Here is a 20,813-nt window from a genome sequence, read left to right on the forward strand (position 1 = left end):
AAAGCAAACCACAGAAAATTCCTGGTAACCCTAAACTTTCATTTGCCATTTATCACAGCATCCCCCCACGGCCTCCGATGTTCTGGACACTCAGAAGACAAAAGATCCCAGAGAACTGCCAGAAATCATTTCACAAGTGCTTTCCCATATTCTTTCATTTAATTGCTCTTCACCACCACCCCCCTTCACCCCACCAGAGGCTACGAACTTCCCCTCTTGCTCCTCACAAGCAATGAAGGGCAGGGCCAGGCCCTGAACCTATGTTCAGTTATCTTGGAAGCTCCTCAAATCACCTACGATAATCAGCATCAAGACCCCAAAAAGAGTCACATCAGAAAAGTCCACAGGCCTTGGTACAGCTAGGTAAAGCTGCTGCAGGTTAAGTTGCAGATCTCCAAAACCATTCTACTTCCCTTCTACTTTCCTTTGGATGACTGCAATGGAAACCAAAACTTTATCTCTACTTCCTCAGCCTTCAACTGTTTTAGCAGCACAATTTCAGCACTAAAGGGGCTGTGTGGGGCCCTCTTCCTCTCTTCTGATATTTCTCTGTAGCATCCATAAAACACATGTGAATGCACGTGTGCACCGTCTCACACACACACACACACACACACACACACACACACACACACACCTCTCTTTAAGAGCCAGGACCAAAGGAGAAGAAGGGGAGGGGGCAGCCAGGATGGGATCGCCCCAGATCAATGGATATTTGAAACTCAAACACATGGTCCAGGACCTACACTGCACGTGTTAATTACCACACATGTGCCCATAAAGGAGTCCGTTAAACACAAGGGGCCCAAAGAACAGAGTGAGGAAAGGACATTCCAAGGGATTAAGTAAATAGTCTGAAGTTTTGACCCTACTCCCCTCCTGGAACACGTGCATCTGGGTAAGATAACAGTGCCTCCCCCTCCTTCCCCCACTTCTTCCCTGGGGCCCCACACCTGCAGACCCAGGAGCCACAGCCACCCAGGCCTCCTGTCTTGGGCCAAACGGCTGTGACCTGCTACCACCCAGCCTCTCTCTCTCCTCCCTTCCTCCTGCTATCTGTCTGGGCCTCCTCCCCCAGCCTCCTTCTGCTCTGCCTTTCTCCTCCTCTCCTTCAGAGAACTAATTCCTGGCTGACAACCAGACTCTCTGTGGTCACACAATACATCTTTTCATTCCTTCCAGCCTGTGAGGGACAGCCGATCCCTCCCAGCCCAGTCAGTGGAGGATATCCAAAAAGGCAAGAGGCTAGGGAAAGAGAGGGCTGGGTTCTGTCCTTGCCCTGTCATCCCCCACCACTCACTTGCCTCCAGACCTCTGGCCCCACCTCCTTTCTGGCCATACCCCTCACCCTGCAGAAAGGTGCAGACCTAGCACCTCTTTGCAGCAGGCCTCAGGAATATAGATGCCTCCTACGAGAACCCATGTGCAGGCACAAGCTCAGACAAGGGGCCTTTGTGTCTTCCCACCTGCTGCCCTCCAGAGCACATTCCATTCTTAAGTGGCAGCTGAAAGAGGAACCTTGGCTGGTTGACACAGGATATTACGAATGCCCTCTCGCACCCTGTCCCCATTCAAACTCCAGCTTCCTGTACAGGTGTGGCTTCAGGTGTGGCTTCCTACAGGTGGCCCAAACCTGCTCTTCACTGCACTACCCAAAGCAGACAAAGAGAAGAGGAACCAAATCGGATCCTCCAAAGTACAGGGAAAGAGAGGCCACTGCATAGAGTTTAAGAATTTAAGACTCCAGAGGAGAATGAGTGCTAGCATTCCCCACCAGCACCTTGTCCTGACCTTTGCACCAAAGAGGAAGCCTCCGCAGAACCATCTGGGAGGAAGGGACTCATCTAGGTCAAGGGAGTAAAGAGCTTATTCCTCTGAGATGAGGCTTCAGATTCTACCCCCCATTTCCTGCATCACCCCTTGAGGAATCAGGCTCCTCTACTCTCTTTTGGCTCTGGAAGCTGAACCTGGAGCTAAAAGGAACAAAAGGTGCGCTCATTGCTTGACTGTAAAAGGAAACGAAGGGTGCTCACTGTTGACTGTAAACTGACAACCCCAGCCACCACCCCCCAACTCCAACTCTTCCAGCTTGACCAGTGAGAGCCTGGGATGACCCTGAGTCTGTCTCTCATTGTTATCCACAGGGTGCAAAGCCACATCCACCTGGAAAGCATTTCTTTGTCCAGTTTAAAAACCAAAATCCCATGGGTGGCAGCTGTGTAGTGTGTGCGCTTTATTCAGCATCATACACTCAGCTCCCTTTGGAGGAGGGGAATCTGGCCGGTCAGTTTTGCATGATTGCCAATTTCTCTTTCCTACCACCAGGGCCTTATGCCCAGGAATGAAGGTGATGTTCTTGCAGATTTCTACTTCAACAAGCAAAACTAAAAACGGTGCATGCCTGCAGACCCAGCTACCTGGGAGGCTAAGGTGGGAGGATTGCTTGAGCCCAGTAGTTTGAGGCAAGCCTAGGCAACATAGTGAAACCTTGTCTCTAAAAAATAAAAATTAAAAATGCTCTGCTAGAAACACACACACACGCACACACACACACACACACACACACACACACACACACACACACACAGAATAGAACACCTGAAAGCATCTTCCTTTCCAAGCCCAGTAAACACACACTACTCACAGAGCTGGTGATTTCGGGTCTTTGTAGATTCTCTCCCCACTTTCCCACCCAGGAGGGAACCACCCACACTATGGTACTCTCCTCACGCCCTGGGAAGGACCCGAAAAAGCACTTACTCCCTTTTTCCAACCACTTTGTCACTTTTAGCCAAGGGGAAGAGCAACAGCCCATCTGGCTCACTGGTCCCTGTTTCCTGGTGGGTGGTGGTATCACCTGTCCCACTTCCACATCTTCTTGGAGCACCTGCATTTGGGGGCAGCAAGTTCTCCAGATTCTTATCTCCTGCATTCAGAGTGGGCAACTTTGCCTCTTCTTCTCATCCCACGGCATAAGCCCCTGAGGCAGGGCCCAGGGCTTTACCCGGTCTCCCTGCAGCTGTATGTGCAGGACCCGCCTGTGAACTTCACAGTGACCCTCAGCAAGCTCTACATGGACCCTGATGAGCATGTAGTTTCCCAGGCCTAGATGCAGGTGGGAAGCATCAAACTCAGCCTGAGATGGGAGTCCTGAAGAGGCTGCACACAAGACGAAATGCACACCTGCTTTCCGTTCAACTACCGGCTCTGCACGAATGCTGTCCTGAAGGTCAGTGGCAGTAAATCTTAAGCCTCCAACTGTCTTCCATGCTAAAAACCATGGTCAGCGTATTCCAGGGACCTATTTCTCATGTCGGCTGGTCCAATAAACAGCACTCAGACAGATGCCAGCTACGTAATTTGTGGGGCCCAGTGTAAAGTAAAAATGTAGGGCCCTTTATTCAAAAAGCAGGGAAAAGGGCCATTAAAGGCACTGAAAGACAAAGGACTTTGTATTTTAAAAGCTTTGTCCTCTCTTTCATAGCCTCTTACCTTGTTGTGCTGTTATTTTAATTTGCTACTTATTATTGTCCTAGGTAAAAAATGTTAAGCATGCTATGGAAGCCACGTAGTACACCTCACAAAAGCTTTGTGCGAATGGGGTGACGAGGTTCCACAGACACTCATATGACATGTCTCTCCCCCACGCGTGCATCTTCACTGTCCCATCAGATTCAAAGACAAAATTATTCAGAATTTCAGGATAACAACCGCACAGGTCACATGCCCAAAGCCAGCCTTGGTTAGTGAAGAGAATCTGGATGTGCTGGGACAATTATGAAGGAGAATCAGTGAGGTGGGAAAATACCCAAATGTGTTTACAAAACAAGAGAGCCAAGGGCGGACTTGGGCTCCCTACCTTCCTCATCCTTTCTGGTTTAATGCTGGCTACCCTGGTAGTTGATTAACTGAGCTCCCCTGGGAACCAGGATTCCCAGGGTTCACATTCTAAAGGTCGTTCTCAGCTCTGGGCTCTATGCTCACTCACCCCGCTCAGGGATTCTGGGAGCTTGGTCTCCATCACTGTATGAGCCTTACTTACCCCGGGTGCTTCGGAGAGGAAACATGGAATAAGAACGGAGATGATGTTCTGCAGGACACCTTAGACTTTCATCCCACTCTCCTTCAATCTCATCTAAGAAATCCTGCTTGGGCCATCTTTGGAAGCAAACATTCAGATAAAGCATAAAACTCCACTCACCTTTCCTTCCTGAGTTACCCTGGCTCAAGGGCTTGTCGGTCACTGAACCTTGGGTGAGAGGGGAAACAAAAGCAGCCACTCAGAATGCATCGTGGTTGGTTTCTTTCAAAGAGTTGGCAAAACCTGATGTTATGAGCATATGGTCATGTATATATGTATTGTATACACATGTAAGGATATTATATACAATGTGAGTACATATACACATGTTGAGTGGGGTTTGTTTAACATCAATGTCACTGATAACCCAGCACTGTTGAGATGAACTATGATTTCCAGGTTCCCTGGTAACAGTCTTGACCACATTTTTACAAAATTCCACTTTCATATAACTCCGCTCTGTTGAACATTCCAGTATCTGCCCCTCACCTTTACTCCCCCAGCTCCCCAGCTTCTCACCATTTCCATGTTCGGAGCCATACTCAGTCAGCAAGTCCAACTGAAAAGAAACTCCCTTTTACTGCTAAGGCAGTGATTGACATCCCTTGCTGGTTAGGACAGGAAATCAGCAATTTTCCATCTGCATTAAGTAGAAAATTGTTGGCCCAATTGTACTGAAAGGGCCAAAATAGTCTAAGGCATGGAAACAATTTTCTAGAACACAGCCCGTTCCTCCAGGAGTGGGTAGCAGGTATGTTTGCCCAAGCATTTGCCCTGCAAATACTAGCGTGCTCTGTGCACCCACTCCTCCAGTCCTGACCCTGTGGCACCTGTCTTCTGCATGAGGTCCAGCCTCACACAGGCAGGGTACACCCAGTACATCCACAGAAGGGCATCTGTAGAGTCCCGTCAAAAGAAAGGAATCTATTTCCCTAATCCATGTCATACCCCTTCTCCATATACCAGTTTTAGGAGAACTCAAATATATTATCCTGCGTGGCTTGTTTCTAGTCGTTTGTTTGCTTTAAATGAAACTTTCCAGGTCATTTGAAAGGAGGGCTAATTCCTGTACCTCCCTACCCCAGCCCCAATTAAGGTTTCTAGTTTCCATGTAAACCACAAAGAAAGTAAACTTCCCTTTTCGACCTGCAAATTTGGGTTTCCTGATGTAGATTCTTAGAGCCCTTTCCACTTTCTTTTCTCCTTCATATAACAGAGCAAGTAGAAAAAGCTGTGATAGCAAGACTATTAGCCTTTGGAATTTCCCATAGGTTTTAGTGTAATGTTTTATACTTTGTTTGCACTTAAAATGAAAAATAAGTAAACCAATAAAACCCTATGCACACAGATATGAAGAAATACGAATCAGCTGATGGGTGGGACAGGCTTTTTTGAGAGATCTGAGCCACACAGTGACTTAAGGGAGTGACTCAGAGTCCTTTACTATCTGAATGGAGGTGGACACTGTAGGGTTTATAAAAATTCCTAATCCACAATCCCATGAAATGGACTTAAGCACAATTTCTCTGTGTTTATAAAGTTGGGAATAGAAAGGACTTAATTTTTGCTATGGACTAACCCAGTGGATCACTATAAAGCAATAGTTTTCTAACTTGTCTGATCATCAGGATCGCTTGAGAGACTTCATAAAAGCAAGAACCTCAGGCCACTCTCCAGACCTCCTGGATCAGAATATACAAGAGGGAGCCTCAATATCTGGGTTCTCTTTAATTTCCCAGACACTGCTGGTGATCAGTCAGATTTAAGGGCCACTGTTATTAAAATTTTCCATTTCTCTACATTACATTCTTCAGAGGTGGTGAGTACATGACACACAAGCCACTATTCTCCTCTCCTGCTCCCATGACAGACATCACTAATTGATAACCACAGACTTTGATGCTGAGCTCCCATGTGGTCTCAAAATCCATCTCAATAAAGCACTTCAAGAGCCACTAGCAATCAGAATCAGTACAAAAGCTAGTAACTTATATGCCACTGCAGCTCTATGAAGTTACAGCCAGTGCTTAGAAGGAGATCACTGAATCAAAAATCTAAACTCAAAATCAATAAATACACACACACGGCATACACTGTCATACCTTATCATCTGCTGACTTCTGAGCAAGCGTGTTAGAGTAGAATCCTCCCTGACCTAGAAAAAGGTTCATTACCACCACCAACCTTCTAAAGGGTCCCCCACAAGAAGCAGGAGACCAACCAATGGATTTCTCTCCAACCCTTTTCATTCTTCCCGCCCCTCCCAACAGTACCTGAACATACAGGAGTTTTATTCTGCACAGAAGAACCACTGATCGGCTTCCCATCCGGGGTGACACACCAGCAGTACCCAGTGTAAGTATGGCACTGCACCTGTTCAGGAAAGTGAAAGGGGAAGAAAACCATAAGTCTCGGTTGCAACATCAAGACTCGCCTCCTAGCCCTTTCAAAGCATCACCCATACAGCACTTTCCAGCCCTCATCCCCACATCTGTCTCCAGAGTGTCTCTCGTGAGTGGTCCAGTCAGTGAACAGCACTGGGTACATGTTTGCTGTGGGACTCCCATGCAAAGCACAGCAATTTACCCGCTTCTTTCTTATTCCTCTTCACACTTAATATCTGGCATCATACTGTGTTTTTCCTCTAATTTGTTTTCCCTAGCACTGGCATACACTCCCATCCAATGGTAAAAAAAATTTAACTACCACCCCCCACTTTTTTTGAGACACAGTTTCACTCTGTCGCCCAGGCTGGAGGGCAGTGGCATGATTTCAACTCACTGAAACCTCTGCCTCCTGGGTTCAAGCGATTCTCCTGCCTCAGCCTCCCAAGTAGATTGGATTACAAGCATGCACCACCACGCCTGGCTAATTTTTGTATTTTTAGTAGAGGCGGGTTTCGCCATGCTAGCCAGGCTGGTCTCAAACTCCTCACCTTAAGTGATCCGCCCGCCTCAGCCTCCCAAAGTGCCGGAATTACAGAAGTGAGTTACTGCGCTGGCCAAAAATACTAACCCTTGAACAATTTGGCAAGTACGAGTTGGAATGTTGCCATTGCAGATTGATATGACGCTTCTTTAACAAGCAGAGGCAACTGGTAAGCCTTTCTTCTCTGTCTAGCTTTTCCCAGCACCCATTCATAGATCAGCTTGCCTATTGATTTTGTGGCTCTCTTAAGATGAGGGCACACATGATGGGGTTAAGGCAAGGGCAAAACCTGCAGGTTTTATTTCTAGATGCCCCGCTGCACCACTGTGTGATCTTCCTCAAGCCTCCAAGATCAGATCTGCCTGCCTGCGAATAGCAAAAAGAAATGGGGCTTTTTGCATCCTTCAGGGAAGCTCTTCTTCCTCTTCTAGTAGCTGTCATCCTACCCAGCACCTCCCGCCCCACCCCACTATCCTTTTCCCACCTGCTTTCTATCTGGAGTTCCTAAACACACATTGAGACCTACTTCCCTGCTTAGAATCCTTCAGTGATTCACCTTGGGATCTAGGGTAGAGATTAAATTCATTGGCATGCACTCGAGGTCCTCCGTGACCTGCCCCATCTATCCTTGCAGCCTCATTTCATGCCCATGTCTCGGCACACACCCTTCACACTGGCCACAGAACCCTCTGATGCTCCTAAACACATTTGAGTTTCTTCTAATTCTAAGGCTTTGTTTGTTCCAGCTATTTCATTTGTCTGGAATGCCCTTCTCCAACCCATCTCCCACCCACTCCTGATCCCTCGCATTCCCCTCCTCCTTTGTGACACATCTCCTCAAAGCCTCCCCTGCCTCCTTCCTCTGATCCTTCACACACCCTAGGGCCCCCAAATTCAGAGCCCTTATCTCTGCGAGCTCTAGCTGTTGATTCATCCAGTCCATTCCCTCCTCTCGAGATTGTGACCTCAGAGACTGCATGCTAGTTATGTCTACATTCCCAGAATCTAACATAATGCCTGACACTCATTGTAGGTGATTGATGGGTTGAATAAAGGCATCCATTATCATATTTCCTCAATTCTTGGTCTCCATCAATTCTAAAAATGCAATGTCAATTTAAACAGCCCCACTATATTAAATGTAGATCTCCATTACAGGATGTGTGCCAATTGCAAAGATATTAAAGTGCGAAGAAAATGTGCCTCTTGAAATCAAGGACATATTGGAATCAAGGCTAGACAGTAATAGCATACAAATTGAGTGGTGAGGGATGGAAGGGAGCAGTGAGAGGAGAGATCCGACAGCCTGGGTGAAATCCAAAAGTTATCACAAAGGCAGAAAAACTACAGAAAGGCTTCTGCTCTCATGTGGGTACCAAAGACCGCCATTTCCCCCAAGACAAATTGTTTCACTATGGACCTACCAACAGAAATCAAGGATAAGACCAGACAGGGGGACCTTTGTTCCTACCAGGGAGGCACATGCTGTATAAATGAGGCATTTCCCGCAGCTCCTGCAGCTGAGAGCCTGCTTGGGTGTCTGATCAATGCCTTTACCCCAGTACCAGGTCCCACGCCCACTTCATCTCATGGCCATGGCTGCTACCCAAGATACTCATCCAAGAGCATATCTTGGGGTCAGGCCAAAACTATTTTCTGAGGAGCCTTAATGATGGAATGAAAAAAATCCAGACAGACCTGGATTTGAATCCTGGTCCAGCCAGTTATGAATCAGACACGTCACTCAGCTCTTTGAGCCCCATAACAATGTCAAACCTGAAGCTGAGGAAGTCCAGTGTTTGGCACTTAGCGAAGGCTGGATATGGACTGGCTGTGGTAAGGATAGCTCTCAGCTGTGCCAGAAACACCTGGCAAGCTGACCTTTTCAAAGGCCAGATCTCCTCTAGTAACCTCCACAGCCTTGGGTGGGAAATGCTGCTGGAAACGTGGAGTTGATCCCTGCAGATTCCATCCACCCTACAGGGGATATTTCCTAGCGACAGCTCCTCGCCAGTGGCAGCAATTTAATGGAGCCTGGCTGGCTGCTTTCTCCTCCCTGGCCAATAATCACCTCTGGGGAAACCCGTTTCAGGGGCTCAGTGGCCATGCTGACTCACTCCCAGGGCTCTTGACTCCCATGCCTCTGTCTGCATGAGGACTGCGCCCCCAGGACCATCACCCGAGGCCGTGCCTCTAGCCCGGTGCTGCACTGCGGGAGCCGGACGCTACAGTCAAGCAGGCTGCAGAGAACCGGCTGGTTCAAAAGCCACCTCCTCTCAAGCATACACAGAGTTCCAGCCAAGGCTGCTGGGGACAGAAGCAAATGAATGAGTAAGAGGCTGGGCCCAAAGCTTTGTTTCTGGTGATACAATCTGACCTCTGAGCTCAGAGGGTCCCAGGGGCCACATTCTCACTGAGTGTGCCCATTGTATCCCAGCAGGCACATGAACACTGTCTCCCACCCCCTGCAGCTGGCCCAGAGGCCCAAACACAGCTCCTTTCTCCCCATGGCCCTCAGCATTTTTCTCAGTGCAGGCTCCAAAGAACAGAGCCCAGATTACAAAATCCCAGGCAGGGAGCTCCTTCCAGTCCCCATAAAACTGAAATCCAATGAGGAATGGTTGCCATGTGCCTGTGAGGGCTGTGAGTTACACAACCATGGGCACACCTGCCGCAGGTGTGCTGCAGGGGTGGGGACAGCCATGGGTGAAAGGCACAGAAGACCCGAGCAAGGTCTCAGATGCAGGAGCTGAGGGAAGTGGCCAGTGAAAGCTCTTACTGAAGGAGCCCTGAGTGAATCAGCCCATGATTCCACAATGCGAGGTTGTTTCTAAGTTGTCTGGGGACTTTTCAAGATGACTTCCTGCGGAAAAAGAAGTTACATGGAGACAGTCTGCAGCTAGCCTTCTGGCACGTCCCAGCTCTGCCACTTGACTCCTTCTGCAGCCTTGAAAATCTTCTTAATCACATTAAGCCTCAGTCTATCTGCATCTTTTTAAAAAGGGAAGATAATCTTGAAAACAATGCCTATCTTCACTGTTAAGAGAATTAAATTTGATCGTGTAAATAAAGCACTTAGCTCACAGGGCAGGCGCCCAGTTAACTTTCAGCTATTTATTTTTATTATCATTGTGTTATATTTTAGCAAACTATCTGTACACTCAAAAAGGCCAGAGCCAGATTATCTGATGAGGACAAAAGAACATCCTATTCTGAGCAGCCTGAGGGGAAGTGGCAGCCTAAAGTCAGCAAAATGTTAGAAAAGGTTTGAGTGGAGGAAAGAGATGTTTGTTTTCATATAGAAATAGTTATATTGCCCACCGAGGAGAGAAACAATGTTTCTTGGAGAAAAGCAATCAGGGTATAAATTCTTTAGAATTGATGGTTTCTATATATACGGCCAAGATGTAGACTCTACCCGCCTTAGCTTCTTCCCTTGCAAATTTATCCTTTTAAATTAATAAGTAATACCCTTCCTTTTCCGTAAGAGCCTCAAGTTGGTCAACTCTCAGACTTAATGTATGGGCCAAGAGAATCCATGAGGCAATTGGCTACTCCAAATACCTTTCTATGCAGTTCTCAAAACTCAGGGTTGTTCTGGCCCGAAAGGTACAGATACAAACAGTGAAATCTTTTCCTGTCTCACTCTGAGGCATCCTAGGAAGGCTGAAGTGTCAACTGTCTTCCTTAAGGGACAAAAGTGTTTACTCCTCAACCTAAGTGAGGTTGCCTTCTGCTTATATTGTAACTGTACTGTAGAATGTAACTGGGGGGTGGGGCCTGGCGCGGTGGCTCATGCCTGTAATCCCAACACTTTGGGAGGCCAAGGCAGGCAGGTCACTAGAGATCAGGAGTTCGAGACCAGCCTGGCCAACATGGTGAAACTCTGTCTCTACTAAAACTACAAAAATTAGCAGGCATGATGGCAGATGCCTGTAATCCCAGCTACTCAGGAGGCCGAGGCAGGAGAATCGCTTAAACCCAGGAGATGGAGGTTGCGGTGAGCTGAGAATGAGCTACTACATTCTAGTCTGGGCGATAAAGTGAGACTCTGTCTGGGAAAAAAAACATTATAACTGGGGGTCCCAAAGGTCCTTTAAGGCAGTGTCTTCCTAGATAAGTAAGTTTCATCTCTGACTCATACACTTTAATATTTTTGGCAAGAGGCCCTTTACATAAACAGCCTAGTGGTATATTTCAGGCCAACCTCCATCCAAATAAAGACAGATCTGAAATTATTTTAAGCCTGCTAATCAACATTAACCCAAATTCTGAACACCTGGAAAGATGTGGGAGACTAGCACTCCCAACAAAGCAGGTGAGTGAATGATGAGCAGAGAAAACATCAGCTCCTGGCGGTAGAGCAAGTCAGGGAGCAAAGGGGAAGAAAGCACAGAGAGAAACGGAGCCGACAGATGAAGGACACATGCAGACAATTATCGCCTGCAGGCGCTGTGTCCAACGCGGAAAATACCATCTTCTACTTTCATGATGCCTTCTCAGTCACCATCAAGGCCTATGCATTATCCCACGTGGGCCTCAAACCCACTCTGTGTGCAAATCTTTAATAGGAGAGGACAAGAGCAGAAGTTATTTATTCAAAGGTCATAACTAGTTAATAACAGCACAGGACACTGGAATCCCAATATCCAAGCAATCATAAAATTTCAGAACTGATGAGCTGGAAAAAGCCTAAGAGGTCACCAGTCTAACCCAAACACTTCACAAATGAGGAAACTGAGGCCCAGAGACAGAGAAGTGGTTGACCCTCAGTACCTTGTCCTGGCAGCTGGAAAGCTCTCAGACCTCCAAGGAAGAGACAAGAAGCAGCCGCAAGTGCTGATGTCTAAGGGAGCTGACTGAGTCTCTTTGGGCCTTGAAATTTTTGGGACATGTAAATATGCCCATCAGGGAGGCTGCTGGAAGAGAGTCTTTTGCTCCCGTTTCAATGAGAGGCCTTTCCTGGAGTAGCATGGGGGCTCCCACCTGCTGCCGGCTGCCCTGCTTCCCCTGGGATGTTCTCTGGGGGGTTCTATGGCAGGAGTGAGGCCTCACCTCCCAGAGTCGCTTCTCTGTTGCTTGTTCTTTCACTCCTTCCTACCAAACACCCCAGCGTCCCTAGGAAACCAGAGAGGAACCCAGTCTCTCTGCATGTGCCCACTTTCTACTCTTTTCTCCAGAAATGTGAGGCTACTGTTCTCCCCACTTTGATACACTGAGGAATGAATGCCGCCGGCGTTCTTAAGTTGAAAACAGAAATAATGAGGGATAAAGGTGTCCTCTGGCCAAATAACTATGGGTGAAACAAATATTGGGCTAAACAAAGTTAAAAGATTTCTTTACTGCAGAACTTCTCCTAGCTTTACATCAATTAATGGTTTATCCCTAAGAGGAAGATACCATTTGGAGCAATTCCTAAACTGATTAAACTAGGGGACTGATATAGTTTGGATGCGTGTCACCACCCAAATCTCATAGTGAAATATAATTCCCAATGTTGGAGGTGGGGCCTGGTGGGAGGTGACTGGGTCATAGGAGTGGGTTTCTCATAAATATTTAGCACCATCCCCTTGGTTCTCATGATAGTGAGTTCTTGTGAGATCTGTTCATTTAAAAGTGTGTGGCACCTGCCCTCCCTCTCTCCTCCTCCTGCTCTGGTCATGTGACTTGCCTGCTTCCCTTTCCCCTTCCGCCATGATTGTAAGTTTCCTGAGGACTTTCCAGAAGCTGAGTAGATGCCAGCATCATTGCTGACTTCCCACACAGCCTGCAGAACCATGAGCCAATTAAACCTCTTTTCTTCATAAATTACCCAGTCTCAGGTATTTCTTTAGAGCAATACCAGAATGGACAAATGCAGGGACCCTCCCCTAACTTTTCATTGAGGAACATTGGACAGGACCAGTGTTCTCTGAAACACACTTGGGATAGGGAAAAAGGCAGTAAAATGAACTGCAAGGCCTTGCTGCATTTCTTCACTTTGCCCATCCTACTTTCTTACAGTCTGGATATCAGGTTCTCAGTTCACTATGCTTGAAATAATTTCCTTCTGGCAACAACCCCTCCTCTCTTTTTGTAATGTTTTCTCATGCTATGTATTTGCTGAGAAATCCATCCCGAATTGCCTCGGAACTTCAAGGACAACTGTGATCCCATGGAAGGCACAGTGCCTTCTCACCCTGTGGCTTAATTTCTGCCCATTTATCTCTTTGTGCTTCTTTTGTAAAATAGAAATCATGAACCATATGCAGTGGGACAGGCTTGACTCAGCATGCCTGGAAGCAGCTACAAAACATGCAATGAAAGGATCGCTGTCATGTATATGAACACATCCTCGTGGAAGAAGGTTAAACTACAAGCAAAAGGCACGTGGGTATTTTTCTCACCCTTTTTTGGCAGTCAGAATAAGAGGCTGCTTCTTCTTTTTAATCTGCCCATTACTCCAAATCAATTAGCAGAGTTTTTGGATTAAGCTAACGCACAGTGAAATTTAAACACCTTGCTGTTGGTCCTACTGATGGCTTAATGTCACAGCAGTATTTCCAGCGGCCCTGTCTTCCTCTGGGCTGTATTCCCTATAGGATATCTGTGCAGTTGTGTTTCTCCATGGGTGCCACGGTCTCTGGCTGGAAGACTGATCACCTGAGATTACCACTTATGTCCCCACCCCCAAGAACGTTTCTCTTCATCAGAAGCTGCTGGAGAACACTGTTTATTGGGTACATATGAGATTCACCTGGAGGGCTTATGAAAGCATTGTTGGACCTCACCCACAGAGCTCCTGCATTCACTGGGTCTGGAGTCAGCTGGAACATTTGCATTTCTAACAGGTTCTCTGGTGATGCTCTTGCTGCTGGGTCCAGGGACCACACTTCAAGAGCCACTGCGTCAAAGGAAGCATCCCACCCCCTTTCTGGCATTTATCATGAAATACTCAAGAAACAAGTACTTTTCTAGGTGAGAATTTGGGGACAAGGGGCCTTGTGGCCCTATTTCTTTCCAAAGTTTTTATATTTCCAATGTTTTAATGACATGGCATTTTAATACAAGAATCTAGTGATTGCAGTATCAAATCTTCTGGGTGATTTCACACATGGACGAGAATTTGACTGCAGTGAGAATTTGGTTAAGCAGGGGAAAAGGAAGGGATGGTGTAAATCTTTTTGTCTGTCTAGCATGAGCTGTTCTTTCCTCAGTTTGGAATAGGTTATCACACAAATGTTCTCCTCATCTTTAGTAAGGTTTGGCTGAGAAGCAACAGGAGTAGAAGGGAAAACATGGTTTGGTAGACAAAAAGACCTGAGTGTAAATACCACCTCCACTATTAGCTGTGTGACTTCAGCAAAGTTACTTAACCTTTCTGAGCCTATCTATGAAATAGCATTCACCACCTTGAAGATTATTAAGAAGCCAAAATGAGACAAGATATATAAGGCATCTAAAACAGTGTCAGATACAGGATAGGCGCTCAGTACTTGCTGATTTTATCCTTTTCCCCTGCCCTTTTGCAGAGGATCTAGGCCAGGGATGTCCAATCTTTTGGCTTCCTTGGGCCACACTGAAAGAAGAATAATTGTCTTGTCTACACAAAAAAATACACTAACACTAACAATAGCTGATGAGCTTTTAAAAAAAAAACTCTTAATATTTTAAGAAGGTTTATGAATTTGTGTTGGGCCTCATTCAAAGCCACCGTGGGCTGCATGTGGCCTGCGGGCCACGGGATGGACAAGCTTACTCTAGGCCATAGCCTGAAAGCACTGCTGTTCTTGTTGGCTGTAGACATTGTCTCCCACTCTATGCCCAGTCTAGGGAGGACTGCCTATTGGGGAATGATGAATTTTTCCTTTAAGAGTATTTGCTTCATCTTCCAGAATTTAAGAGGAGATGCAGGAAAGGAAGATAATCCTTCAATTTCAAATCCTCTTAAATATGGGAGTCTTTGTCAACTGCATTTTTTTATGAGTTGGTGTGATATGGCGTTAGTTAGGAGTGGTGTGTTTAGAACAGGAGATGGCCTTGTTCTTCCCCAGCCTGTTCATAACCACATCTGAAATCTTGTGTCCAGTTTGGGGAAGGATGCTTTACAAGAAGGCCCGGGCAAATCAGACTCAGAAGAAGGAGGCCAAGAGGAAAGATATATAAATCTCCACGAGATGGGAATAAGTGCTAGAACTAAGGATTTCTGCCAGGGGAAATGAATTGTTGGAAAAAAGAGAAGATTTCACAAGGATATAATGGTGTCCATCTTCAAATCTTTCTGTGTATTCTGTAATTCCCATACCTAGAACTGAAGTCATCTGTTGGAAGTTATAGGAAGACAGCCCTCAAGTCAACGTAAAGAGAACTTTGCAACAAAATTGTCCCAAAATGCATTATGGATTTTGTTACTGTGGGAATAAGCTTCCTATCTGTGAGAGCAGTTGAGCAGAAGGTGGTAGACTACTTGGGGAGACATTATAAGTGGAACCTGAGCCCTAGATTGGAGTGGGGTAGGAAGAGGAAGGAGAAGATAAACCAGATATCTCTGAGGTCCCCTTTAATCCAGGAGGTCCATAATTCTACAACCCTGCTGTCAGGTGAACCTTTGCTTCAAAGAGTAGGGTGGAGATTTATAAACTAGTAATTGTTAGTGTTAAGACCACCATTCCAATTATATGGTGAAGAATATTTTTTGTATTTTCCAAAAAGTTTGAACAGCATCCCCCACAATGGACATATGAAGACATTTGGAAAACCTGAGTGTTAGGGCTTTGGGGACCCCAGAAACTTCACTGTCTTCACTCCTATTCCTCTGTCTGGTGCCTAGAATGGTCCAGGCTTTGTAAACAGCAAATATGATCTTGTTCCTTGACTTTTATTTCTATCTTGGAGGGAAAGTATCCAATATATTTTTATGTTTAAAAAAATACCTAATAAGAAAGTCCCTCATAAATAGGAGCTTTTATTCAGATTAGAACTGTGAGAAAGCTGGCTGGTGGGGAGCACAAAGGGGGCCTGCAGGAGTGGAGCCTTCTCTTGCGTCTCATGTCTGACTTCACTTTTAATACAACTTTCCTGTCTTCATACCTCCCACCTGAGTTCCTATTATCCTTCCCTATTTTGACATGGAAAAAAAATTCTGAGCCCTTCAATTTTGCAGAAGAGTTTAGTTGACTGACATGTCGTGTCACCTCCCAGAATGTTACGTACACCCACAGTGCACTGGCAAAAGCCCTAAATGTGTGTATTAATGGCTCTGCCTGGAAGTTTCCTGAGTAAGTATCTGTTGTGGGCCTACTGTGTGCCTTGTCACCTGATTGGACATTAGCTCCTGCCTCATAAAATCCTAAAAAGTGGCATTTTCCTCCTCAGAGATCAACTGAAACTCCTTCCCAATGTAGGAGCACTCCCTCCGACCCCCATGGCACTGCTGATGGATGTCCACTTGGTCTCTGCTTGTCCGCTTTCCAGGATAGGAAGTTAAATCCTCTTTGAGTCAGAAACTCTGTCTGTGGACTATTCTACTTGTCAAAAGTTCTTCCCTTCCCTATTTCAAGTCAGAATCCTCGTCTTTAAATACTGTACTCAGTGATCCTGGGTCAGCTCTGTGAGACTACACATAAAATGCTATTATCATTCACAGACAAAAGTTTGGATCTGGCTCTGAGTTATCCCTTTGGTCATCTTTTTAAACTTATTCTTATTATTCTGAGACGAAGTCTTGCTGGAGTGCAGTGGCACAATCTCAGCTCACTGCAACCTCCACCTCCAGGGTTCAAGCGATTCTCCTGTCTCAGCCTCCTAAGTAGCTGGGACTACAGGTGCATGCCACCAAGCCCAGCTAATTTTTTTTTATTTTTACTTTTTATTTTTAGTAGAGACGGGGTTTCACCATGTTGGCCAGGCTGGTCTCGAACTCCTGATTTTAGGTGATCCGCCCACCTCAGCCTTCCAAAGTGCTAGGATTACAGGCATGAGCCACTGCACCCGGCCTGGTTATCTTTTAATTCATCCTTTGGTTGTTATCTCTGGCTCCACTGGATGTTCCTCACATGACATTATTTCCCAACTTTACTCATTTGAGTCACCCTCCTGAATATGCCCTAGTTTGGCAACATCACTTTAAAAGATGGCAATGTCTCCTAGAAGGGCAGTGTGGAATCATGATTAGGATCAAGAATTCTGGAGCCAGGATACTTGCATTTGAATCCTGACTCTGCCACTTGCACACTGTGAGACCCTGGGCAAGCTACGCGGCTTCTCTGTGGTTCAGTTTCCTCATCGATAAAATGGGAATGTAATAGTGCTTGTAGTGAGGACTGAATAACCTAACACATGCCAGGCAAATATAAAAGAGCCTTGCACATTGCATGTAAGTTAAGAAAGTGGTGTTGTTGATGACGATGATTATTATCTAAAAAAGAATAGCAGAGAGAGTGACTGAAGCCTCCTATTACTGAGCCTCTCCTCTCCCACAGATAGCAGGAAAACCAGAGCCGGAGGCTTCCATCTTTCCCTCCCTCCCAAGTACACCGCTTTGCAGAAGAGCAGCTGGAGATACTGCCCAGAGCGCACTCCTTTCATTTCCACAATAGACAAATTGTAGGGACAGAATCACCAAGGGCTACAGGGAGCTCGGATGCCCAGCTGGGAGCACCCAAACCTTGCATGCTTACTCCAAAGCAAATGATGCCAGCCAATCTAAGAGAGGACGAACAGTGGCCATTCAGCTAGAAAACAGCCATTGAAGAGCAGGACAGAGCAGAGAGTGGGATAGGCGAGTCCCCCGAGAACACAATGGAGACAGTGTTCTGAGCACAAAGCACGCTCCATCCACCCTCATCTTATCACATGTCCTTGCACCTGATGGGTGCTGGGGGCATGGGGACCAGTTCTCCCATTGAAGAGATGAGAGTAGAGGCTCCCACCACGTGCAAGAGATTAGACCAGTCACTTCCCAGACAAGTCCTTCCTGCATATGAATGGGTCAGACCCTGCTCTTGCCATCATTTACAAAATTAAAAATTAAATTTCATAACTGCATAACTGATATTGTTTACTCACTGCAAATGATATGCCACCTTGACCTCCCACAGTAAGGCAAAAGTAGGGTCCCCTTGGGAAGCTGCACTCCAGCCTAGGTGACAGAGTGAGACCCTGTGTCAAAAAAAAGAGAAAAAAAAAAAAACCCGAAGCTTTTGTCCCTCAAAGGAAATTATCAAGAAAGCAAAAAGACAACCCATAGGATGGAAGGAAATATTTGTGAATATATATCTGATAAGTTTTGTATCTCATGACCATGGCTCACGCCTGTAATCCCAGCACTGTGGGAGGCTGAGGCAGGTGGATTACTGACTTCAGGTGTTCGAGACCAGCCTGGCCAACATGGTGAAACCCCATCTCTACTATAAAAATGCAAAAATTAGCCAGGCGTGGTGGCACATGCTTATAACCCCAGCAATTCCAGAAGCTGAGGCAGGAGAATCACTTTAACCCAGGAGGCAGAGGTTGCAGTGAGCCAAGATGGTGCCACTGCACTCCAGCCTGGGCAACAGAGTGAGTGAGACTCTGTCTCAAATTAAAAAAAAAAAAAAAAAAAAAAAAAAAAAAAGGAGTCCTCTATCTAGAATATATAAATAGCTCTTGTAACTCAATAATAAAAAGATAAGTAACTAAATTAAGAAATGGGAAAAGGATCTGAATAGACATCTCTCCAAAGATACAGAAATAGCCAAAAAGCACATGAAAAGATGCTCAACGTCATGAGTCATTAGGAAAATGCAAATCAAAACCACAATGAGATACCACTTCACACCCGCTAGAAAAGATAATAAGAAAGAGGGAAGATAGCAAGTGCTGACAAGGAGGTGGGGAAATTGGAACCTTCATACATTGCTGGTGGGAATGTAAAATGGGTCAGCCACCTTGGAAAACAGTGTGGCTGTTCCTCAAAAGTGTAAACATATAGTTAACATACGACCTAGCAATTCCACTCCTAAGTATATGCCAAGAGAATTGAAAACACATCCACACAAACATGTCCACAGATGTTCACAATAGCAGTATTTATAACAGCCAAAATAATGGAAACAGGCCGGGTGTGGTGGTTCACACCTGTAATGTTTTGGGAGGCTGAGGTGAGCAGATCATTTGAGCTCAGGAGTTTGAGAACAGCATGGGCAACATGGCAAACCCCATCTCTACCAAAAATATAAAAATTAGTCAGGTGCTGTGGCACACACGTGTGGTCCCAGCTACTCAGGAGGCTGAGGTGGGAGGATCGCTTGAGCCCAGGAGGTAGAGGTCGCAGTGAGTCCAGATCGGTCCACTGCACTCCAGCCTGGGCAACAGAGAGAGAACCCATCTCAAAAAATAATACAAAATTTAAAAAATATATAGAAACAACCCAAATGTCCATCAGCAGATGAATGAATAAGTAAAACGAGGTATGTCTAAACAACAGAACGTTGTTTGACAATAAAAAGGAATGAAGTACTGATTCATGCTACAATAAGGCTGAGCCTTGAAAACATTATGCTGAGTAAAAGAAGCCAGGCAAAAGGACCACATATTATGATTCCATTTGTATGAAATGTCCCGAATAAGCAAATCACAGAAATCGAAAGTAGATTAACGGTTGGCAGATACCTAGGAGTAGTGGGGGCTGAGGAGAAAGGTATTGGAGGTGAATGCTAACGGGTACAGAATTTCTTCTTGCGTGATAAAAATGTTCTGGCATTAGATAATGGTGATGGTTGCACAACTCTGTGAATTTACTAAGAACCACTCAATTGTATATTTAAAAATGGCAACTTTTATGGTGCACAAACTATATGTCAATACAGTTATTATTTTAAAGAATAGAAAGAGGCGGCCTGTCCGCAGATCACAGTTTGCCAACCTCTGAAAGAGTTCAACTCTTCCAGTTTGCAACTGAGCAAACCAAGAACCTAAAGAAGAAGAAAACTAACATCTGCTAAGCAACAACTATGTGCTAAATAGAAGGCATTTTGTATAAATTATCACTATACATTACCTCGTTTGGAACAAAAGCAATTCAATGAAAAACACATGTAAAACAAGTAGTAAGATGCCCTGGACACAGGAGATGTTCACACTGTAATACTAATATGTTTTTTGAGCATGTAACTAAAAAGAAAAGCAGTAATTTACCCAACAGTGGGGTCCATTTACCATTTATGCCATCTGCACATAAAAGATAGGCTTGAATTTTTAGGAGTATGACTGCCTTAAAAAAAAAAAGTTGGCATTGTCCACAGACCAAAAGGCGGGAGGTCTTTATAAAGCAGGGCACCATCCACACAGAGCCCACTTTTTCTGCAGCATCCAAAGGGGCCAACCGCGGCTGGAGAAGCTCGGAAACATTCCAGCTCCCAGACGCACCCAGGTCTCAGCACTTCACCTACAGAGTCCTCTACACTGTCTGAGAGCACCGCACTGTGACTCTAGGGAAGCTCTTTCCACACAAAGACAAAAAGGCCCATGTGCGGCTGGGGAGCTAAAAAGGAACAATAAGATCTGCTTCATAGTCCAACCCCGGGCACTCAGGAAACAAGTGTGTATTTCCCTAGGTTTTAGGAAATACAATAGTAAGAACTACAGAAATGACAACAGAGCCCACTGCCGTTGTCAAAAAACCACAGAACATTTTTTAAGCTTCCAACTTCAGAACAAAGCATCATCAAGAAGAAATTACATCTCCCGGGGTCCCTATATGCAATGACCTCAGGAAACAAAAAATTATGTATATGTGTGCACTGTTGGAGGGGAGCAGAGGTTAGAATGAGAAAAATGGGAAAAG

General features: G+C 45.7%; 1 protein-coding gene across 7 annotated transcripts in view; it reads right to left on the reverse strand.

Annotated features, from left to right (window-relative positions):
* The window catches only part of SMOC1 (SPARC related modular calcium binding 1), a 158,412-nt gene that overhangs the window by 60,436 nt on the left and 77,163 nt on the right, over positions 1–20,813 (reverse strand). For all 7 annotated transcript variants that reach the window (XM_032245778.1, XM_032245780.1, XM_032245779.1 and 4 more), the window contains exons 4-5: positions 6,355–6,454; positions 4,202–4,249 (exon numbers count right to left, since the gene is read on the reverse strand). In XM_032245778.1, the coding sequence (XP_032101669.1) occupies positions 4,202–4,249; positions 6,355–6,454 (148 nt within the window). The remainder of the gene's footprint in view (positions 1–4,201; positions 4,250–6,354; positions 6,455–20,813) is intronic.

This window comes from Sapajus apella, unplaced genomic scaffold (genome assembly GCF_009761245.1).
Source record: "Sapajus apella isolate SASKATOON/1434 unplaced genomic scaffold, GSC_monkey_1.0 scaffold59, whole genome shotgun sequence".
In the NCBI taxonomy this organism is placed as follows: Eukaryota; Metazoa; Chordata; class Mammalia; order Primates; family Cebidae; genus Sapajus; species Sapajus apella.